This window comes from Nuphar pumila, chromosome 14 (assembly GCF_984573655.1).
Source record: "Nuphar pumila chromosome 14, dmNupPumi1.hap1.1, whole genome shotgun sequence".
Taxonomy (NCBI): Eukaryota; Viridiplantae; Streptophyta; class Magnoliopsida; order Nymphaeales; family Nymphaeaceae; genus Nuphar; species Nuphar pumila.
In genome coordinates, this window is record NC_143262.1 from 4,736,858 (window position 1) to 4,745,618 (window position 8,761).

An 8,761-nucleotide genomic window follows, 5' to 3' on the forward strand; every position below is an offset into this window, starting at 1 on the left:
AGAAGGAAAATGGGAGAAAGAAAGAGGAAAAGAGGGAAGAGAGAAAGAAGGAGGCTTCTTCCCCAACCATCCGACATTGTCCACCATTGTTTTCTTGTTCTTTTTCGATTTACCATTGTTTTCTTGTTCTTTTTCGATTTACCATTGTTTTCTTGTTCTTTTTCGATTTACCATTGTTTTCTTGTTCTTTTTCGATTTACGGTCAAGGTACCAGTCTTTTTCTTGTTTCGAAAGAGAAAAAGAGCATGGATTTGTATTCGATGCAAGATTTTAGTGAAATCCATGAGAAAAGAGTAAATCTGAATATTTACTTTAAGACTCATGGTGGAAATCAATGTATTTTCTTCTTTTCAAAATTTATTTTGGAACAAAAATATATGTGGAAGTATATATATATAGTGTGTGTGATGCAGATCTAGGGTTCTAACGTTTTGAAAAGCAAAGTGTGTTGCAATTTGCATATAGATGTATTGTTTTTATACATATTTGTTGTTTATGATTGTTTTTATGCTAATTTTGAATAACTGATTTAGGTTTTTTAAGATACTTTGTAGGTATAGAGGTTGCTTATTCTCCTAGAGGGTATCTATTATCTTAGTCTAACTTTGCTTCTGATATTGTTCTCATTGTCTAGTATGACAGATGACAGGAGGGTTAATACGCTGAAAGTGACAAATGTAAAAATGAAAATTGATTATCGGGAGCCTTTTGATGATCCAACACCTTATCTGCAACTTATTAAAGCTTTTTCTTATTTGTCAATTACTAGATCTGATATAGCACACGTTGTACACACAGTTAGTCAGTTTCAACACGCTCCCACATGTGTTCACATGGGGGTTGTTTTGCGCATCATTAGATATCTTAAAAACTCTATTTCTAGAGGCTTGTTTATGTCTACTTTATCTGCTTTAGACTTGCATATACTGATGTAGATTGAGGAGGTGATCCCAACAATATGCATTCAACCACGGGTTTCTGTGTTTTCTTATGTGAATCTTTTGTAACGACCTCAAACTGACCTTCAAAAATTGTGTGGAATTTTTTTTTAAAAACGAATAAATAATTTTAAAACATTATAAAAAGATATTGCAAGGATCCAGAGCACATTACAGATTTAATATATACAACCCAACATACTTTCCACACATAGAATAAATCAAACAATGAATTTAAATTGAATTGTCCTTATTTCCTTATTTCCTTATTTAGGGTTCAACAAGTTCCCAAAACAGTAGACTCCCAACTCTGTCAGAATCCGGTTCACCAAAAACATAACTCTCATCCCTCCAGCAAGTAGGTCCCTTTATCACTGAGCCTCAGTACCTGAAAAAGATTTTTAAAAATGAGGTAAGAACTGAAGTTCTCATACGAGACCCTCTTAAAATCCAATAATAAGGAAATTAGCATAAATCAAATCAAACATAAGTTTAAGAGGACTCAAGCAAACATTACATATTCCGAACAAGCTTGCAATATAAGCAGTTTAATTCAAACAACCAACAATCTCATGCTAAATTAATTATTTTGGAATGCATAAATCAATGCAACATACATGAATGACTTTTTAAGTGCAATTATCAAGTATTGTTTTTGCATGCATGTTCTTAAATGCAACACATTTAAGTTCTCACTTGTACCAAACTCGTAGATACTCAAAATGGGTAAAATTCTTGAGGTTTAAGGCAGTTCTCAATGGTATCTTAACACACAATTTGTATTTTATTAATTGGGTCTTACACATGTCCCTCGATCGATGTCAAGAATCAAAACCATCAATCGGAACATTAAAAATCAACACCTAATGTCGAGACAACAAGGAAATCAACATCTATTGATGGCATTTTCTCAGTATACTTATAACTGCAGTTGAGTCTAACATCACTACTCCTAGGCAAAGTAGCGGGAGTTCCATACAACCATGGTTGGGTACATGAACCACACATCGGGTTCTCAGAAAAAGCAATGCACACGGTGTTTATTATCCTCACGGACCCCCATAACCGCCATCCAAAGATCTCATCTTTTTAGAAGGCCACCAAGGAAGAACAAATTATTACAATGTTTGGTCTCTTTTACCATTCTTAATCAATTATGGGTTATTTACACAATAACGGTTATGCAAATCAACATGCATTAACAAATTCAAGCTTTTGCTCTATCAATTACAACAGTGTAATTAATACAAAAGCAATATAGATAAGTTTTGCAATGCATTTAAAACTTGTTATTTCATGAGCAAATATGCACCCGGCCTCCACTCATACATAACCATTACACAATTTAATGAAATTTAAATGGCATTGCAAATTTCGATGAACATTAATCATACATACATATGCCAACTAGTGTTCACGGTACACAACATTAGTACATATTTATGGCCAACGAATGGATACACATTGAAACAAGCAAATTAGTTTTACCATGCCAATTGAAAATCCAAACTTTTATAACCAATCCAATTCAGCATCCATTAGATTATGGTTTAACCAAATATTCAAGGCAGATCATATTTACTAATGTCTGAAGAAAAATCAGACTTAATCAGGCTAAATAAAAATTCAGATGGTAGGATTTTCAAGAAAAAAACCGATCTTTCAAATTGATTTTCAATCAGATTTTCAATGCACTGCTTAGTTAACAGATCAGGTTTGTTGAATGGGTATGAAATCCAATTATACTAATAGGGTTAGGTTCACCGGAACCGATTCAGACTTATCATAATGACACAGAATCAGATTCATCGAAACCCTCAAAAGGATCAGATTTGCTTAACCAAGAAAACTCAGATTGTTCGTAAAACTTTTGGTTTTAAATACACTATTTTACTTAACTAAAACACAGCTTTAGAAGCCTTAATCAGGTTTCACTTTGAATGCCCTTAAATCCAAGATTTACTAAGGTAAGTCTTGAAGTCCCATATTAAAATTTAACTGTGTTATTCCAACTATTTAAGATACACCAGCATCCAACAGTAAAACACGGAACTAATTCACCTGAACCCAGCATATATATATATATATATATATATATATATATATATAAAACAATACAGAACTGACATGCCGACAGGCCTGAGTCAGCCTCAGGCCCCATGTGGTTTCTAGTACCAGCAACTGATTCTTTTTAGTACAAAAATTAACCCAAAGGAAGATAAATATATATCAAAATTTCAATCAGTCATGCTAGGTATTTTCAGAACTGAGAAGCCACCCAGATTTCCCCTTTCACACTGGAAAATTGCAACATCAATCTTAGACCGTTAACAAGTTCAATTTGTATAAATTCAAAACTTTAATATGAGCATCGATGGGTTACCAAGTCAAGAATAAAAGATTTGTGCACTACCATAACCAAAACAAATGACAATCTTATATGAGTTAATCTGAACATGCGGACCAACGATAACAGAAATTTAATCAACTAGAAACAACTATTAATTCAAACTTTCTGGATCGTGAACCCAATTCAAAGAGGAAACACAGATCAGAATGTATAAGCCCCACATGAAACCAATCTTAGAAGCACGCAGATCCATTATTAAGCCAATAAATCTAATTAAGATAGAGTTTAAAAATCTCAGCAAGAATTTCTAACAGGATTTAGATCTGTTTTTAAGTTCACAAAAATCCAAATAAAAAACCAATACCTGAATCAGTGAAAACAGGCAAGATTTAGGAAAACGTAAATCTATATATGGCTTCACAGATTCAGCCCTTCTCTTAAACCCATGTTTATTCAATCAAAACTAAATCCTTTCCTATCGAATCCCAAGAGGAAAAGTCTCATACCTTGCTGATTCATGAAGAAAAGAAGGAAGGAGTCGTTGAAGTAGAAGAGGGAGGTCACGCTGCAGCCTCCTCGCTTCGAGTTGTTGGTCTCTCTCTCTCTCACGATTCATCCCTCTCTCTTTCTCAAAGTCGATCTTGAGAGAGAGGGTGTTCACACCCTTTTATCTATGTCACAGGGATTCGGCCAGACAGGTGCCTCACCCACGTCGACGCGACGCGGGTGCGGGTGCGGCACCCGATGCGGTCAACCCGACCCTGGGTGCGATCAACACACCCAGGATCATTTTGGTCCATTTTTGGACTTTTTTTTTTTAAATTTGCCCTATGAAATGAGCTGCGGAATTTAAAAAAAAAATCTTGGGGGGGGGCATTGCCCCCCTATAACCCCTAGCCAGGGGCGGCCCCCCCTGGACCCCCGCCCACTGACCGCGCAGCGGGACCCGTGCTGGGGGGGAACCCTCAGACCCCCCCCCCTTATATATATATATATATATATATATATATATATATATATATATATATATATATATATTTTATTTATTTATTTATTTTGCCGCACCCCCGCACCCGCACCCGCACCCATGTGACATAGCCTTTTATAAATCCAATAGGACTCCTTATGGAGGATGTCCCTTTTAGAAATAGAAGGTATTCTATTCCCTTAAGGAAATAGAATCCCCCTCCTAACCAAACTCTTAATATAATATATATATATTATCTTTATTACTATTTTTATTACTAATATAATTTAGTTTTAAAAATAATTTATCATAAATGGATCTTGGCCATCGAGTCCAAGATCCATATCGGATCCAAAGTAACGTCAACCCCTAATAACATGTATATACCTTATTTTAAACCAAGATATCGAAAAATATGTTTATTTAAGTAAAAAAAATATTTATTAAATTTTAAAACTTATGATTTTATGAGATATTACATTTTTTATCTTGTGGTGGTACAAAAAGCAACAGAAGGTCTCTCTTTCTTTGACAGAAGTTGAATATTGAGTTATGGCTACTACTACAATGGAGGTGGTATGACTAAGAAGATTACTTACTGACATGAGGATCCAAATTCAAGGAGCTTCAAAGATGTATTTTGACAAGAAGAGTGTTATCTACATTGCTAGCAACCACACATTTCACAATAGAACCAAGCACATCGAGATGGATTGCCATTGTGTACGAGAAGAATATCTTTAAAGTCATTGATTTGTCATATGTCACATGAGAGTACCAATTGGTAGATTTTTTTACCAAACCTCTCATTGCTCCTAGATTTCATTTCCTTCTTAGCAAACTTTTGGTTATTTTAACGTAAGTTTGAGGGGGAGTGTTAAAATTGTATATACATGATAATATGTATATCTATATGTATACATACTTAAGTATATAGACATATTTGTATACTACATATGTGTATACATATATATTATATATGTATATATGTTGTAACTATTTTTCTCTTTTTTTCCTTTTACTTTAGTTAGGTTCTTTTTGAACTAGTCAACATAAAGTTGACTAATCAATAGAGTTGTTGGAACTAGTCCAACGACTACAAATAGAGCCATTGAACTAGTTCCAACGTCTCTATTGAGACTCTCTTGTGTGTATAAATAGGGGTGAAATCCCTCATTCTTTGTAATACGTATTTTTGCATTTTGGTGATTAATAATAAATATATTTGTTATTCTTTGTGCTTTCATGCGAAGAACCCCTTTGTGGGTTTTGTGAGTGTGTCCTTAGTGACACATTTGTGCTTGTCCATTTGGTTTGTAATTGGAGGCTCGTATCTCCTCAGAGTCTCCTCTGAGTTTCGTCTCAGCTCTTCCATTGCTTGATCTATGGTGACATCTGCTATTTGTACACTTTTCCATAGGTACTGCCGTCTACCTCAAGGATGGGGGGTCCTCGGACCTACATATCCACCCAAAATTTGTACCCTTGTTCGTCGCCAATACACCAACTGAAATGATGTCTAACTGACCTTCACCCCCACATGAAACCTTTCATTGGCACAAACCTCACAGCTGATAGTTTATCGTCGACTTACTGTTAAGATACTCGCTTCTCACAAAGTGGCTCCATGTTGAATCTCTCTCCAAATTGACCACCCTTGATATGCTAGCATGGCTCTATTCCATTCTTCCAAACACTTTTGCCCAACCTCACCTTCAAGAATCATGAGGCATATCGATTCCCAACTCACAAGGTGGATGTTTATCTCGTTAGTCCCTCCCTACAGGAACACCCTGAAAAAACGTTGTCGCTTGAAAAATAGACATGGGAAGCTTGAATATCAAAATCCAAAAGCTAATGCGCACACGCACACACAGATTGTGCGGGCAGCACCTGGGCTGGAATGCATTTTTCTTTTTTGCAAACATTATAACTGTTACAAACTGTGTTAGATCATAATCCTACTTTTTCACCATTTTGTTTGATTCCATCTCCTGCCTATTGTTTTCACATGCTTATATTTCCATGCAGGATCTGCGTGCAATCACAATGAAAAGAGGAGTTTTTATGGTTTTACACGGAGCTTCAGGGTTGCCGGAGGAGCTTATTAAGGTCCATCAACCAAAGCTATCTCTATTTTCCTTAGCAAATGACAAATAGTCTAGATAAATTAGACAGGCAAGGACACCATAAATACATTATATATATATAGTAATAAGTATGCCCTAAGCAGTCTTATCTTCTGGACTGTCCTAAATGGCTTCCAAGGGCATTTGCTTAATCTGAACATATAGATGTACAGTCTACAGCTTATTTTCCAGAAAACATGTATTAGATGGGGATTTTTCATGTTTGGATGTGTTTTTAGATTTATAATAAATCAACAGCTCATATTGCACTGAAACTTGTTGAAATAAAAACCAATTTTTCTCATTAAATTTATTCATATCGAAGCATATCTTTTAATAAATAAGCAATTATAAACATATCTATAGGTTTGCATTAAGAAAAAGGACACCAACTATGTTCTCTTGAACTGCTTAGGATATTTAGGACATAAAACTGTTTAGGAGCTACTGATTTTCTGATATATATGTATATAGGGTAAAATTTTAGTATCATATATATATATATATATATATATATATATATATATAAAGGTTCAACAACCCTTATGATAACTTATGATAACAAAATATTTGGGCCATGTTGAGCAGTTCTGTGGAGTATGCATATTGTGGTTGCTTGAGAAGATAATTCTGTTAATAAATCTTTTGGATGGTTCCATATTTGCATAGAATGGGACTGGTTGCTCGCCATTCATGTCATCAGGACCTCCTAAGTTTGCGGGAGTTGTCTTACAGTATGCAGTTAACCACATGCTGTATTTAAAGAAAGCATGGTTCATTATTGTATTAGTCCAACACTTCTTTAATGAGGACAAAATAATCCTTAATCAATTCTTTTTTGTGTTTTTGTGGAATTCTTCAACATATTTCTTTTTTGAAGAGCTTTACAAAGTAAAGCAACATGAAAATTTGTTGCTTGTTGAGGCATCCACCCCAGGCCTGGTTGTCTTTCCGTTCAAGTACAAAACATAGTGAAAGTTCATCAGCGATTGGGATCCATTTGTACTTAATTAGTATATATATATATATATATTGCAGGAATGCATCAGGCTTGGTGTTCGGAAATTCAATGTGAATACGGAGGTCCGGAATGCATATCTTGAAGCCATGAAGAACCCTAAGAAGGACTTGATTCATTTGATGTCTGATGCAAAGGAAGCCATGAAGGCTGTAATTGCAGAAAAGATGCGCTTGTTTGGTTCTTCAGGAATGGCCCCTTGATAAGGTCACCATAATAAGCTTTCAGGATTCAGCATTTCTTATGATGAGGCTTTATCCTCTTTGTGAGTTCCACTCATAAGGTCCTGCAGAAACGTAGCTGGTATTTTTCTTTTTTGCCCCTTCCATTCATGACCAGCTATGCCTTGATTCCCACCTTAATGCCAATTCACAAGTAACTTAATCAGATCTTTGTTGCTGATAGCATTTCTTTGTTGTGGCTGGTTTTAGGAGGGCAAGGTTTATATCTTTGTTGGATATGTTGATTCATTTTGAAAAAGGTGCTAGCTTGTAAGCAGCCATCATACAGGAGACAATAATTTATTTATGGGAAAATTACTTTTTTCCTGCTAATATTTAGTTATTTCGTATCAAACTCCTTGTTTGGTTGTTGCCAGACACCACCCCCTCCTTCCTGTTCACATCCCCTTTTTGTCTTTGACTTGGGTAAACCATTCTTAAACCTCTTAAGAGTTCTGCGCTAATTTGCTATATTTTCCATTGGTAACTGCATTTTCAATGTTCTCAACAACAAAGTTTGCACAGGATTTTTTCATATTAGCAGGTTCAAATATTAAAGTTATTAGGGTAATTTACATATGTGCACCTAACCTATGGTAAATGAACGTTTAACTGCTTCAGTTTTTAAATATTTAAGATCAATGACTATCTTTTCAACAAATTGCTTAGGTGACCGCTTATGATACTTTTTATGCCACCTAACTTTGATTAACTCTTTAAAATAATACTTTTAACCTTTCCTTTTCTTTTTAATGTATTAAATGCTGTTGTGGCTCTTCATTTTGTAGCTTCAGTTGAGTCCTAATAAGTGATTTTAGAGATAAAAATCGTATGGACAATCATGTGAGCAATTTCATGAAAAGGCAGGCGATTACCTTGATTTTTTTAAAACTGAGGCTTTCTCAGATCTTAGGTGCCTCCTATATGGTATCTTATAATTATTTGAAAACTGAGGTGGTTAAATGTAGATTTATCATACCCTAGGTGCCTATATGTATATTCCCAAGATATTATCTCCAGGATATCATGCATCATTGTTAAAGAATTCAAAGCTCAAGCTCTTGCAGTAAATAGAGTTAATATAAATAATTGCAATATTTTTAGTGTGGAATCTGGGGGGCAGTACTCGTCAAGCTTT

General features: G+C 35.0%; 1 protein-coding gene across 2 annotated transcripts in view; it reads left to right on the top strand.

Moving 5' to 3' along the window:
• LOC149816138 (ketose-bisphosphate aldolase class-II family protein) overlaps positions 1–7,956 on the top strand; it is a 157,420-nt gene extending 149,464 nt beyond the window's left edge. For both annotated transcript variants that reach the window (XM_089987328.1, XM_089987329.1), the window contains exons 41-42: positions 6,287–6,367; positions 7,423–7,956. In XM_089987328.1, the coding sequence (XP_089843454.1) occupies positions 6,287–6,367; positions 7,423–7,605 (264 nt within the window). In that variant the 3' untranslated portion in view covers positions 7,606–7,956. The remainder of the gene's footprint in view (positions 1–6,286; positions 6,368–7,422) is intronic.
• The last annotated feature ends 805 nt before the right edge of the window (positions 7,957–8,761 follow it).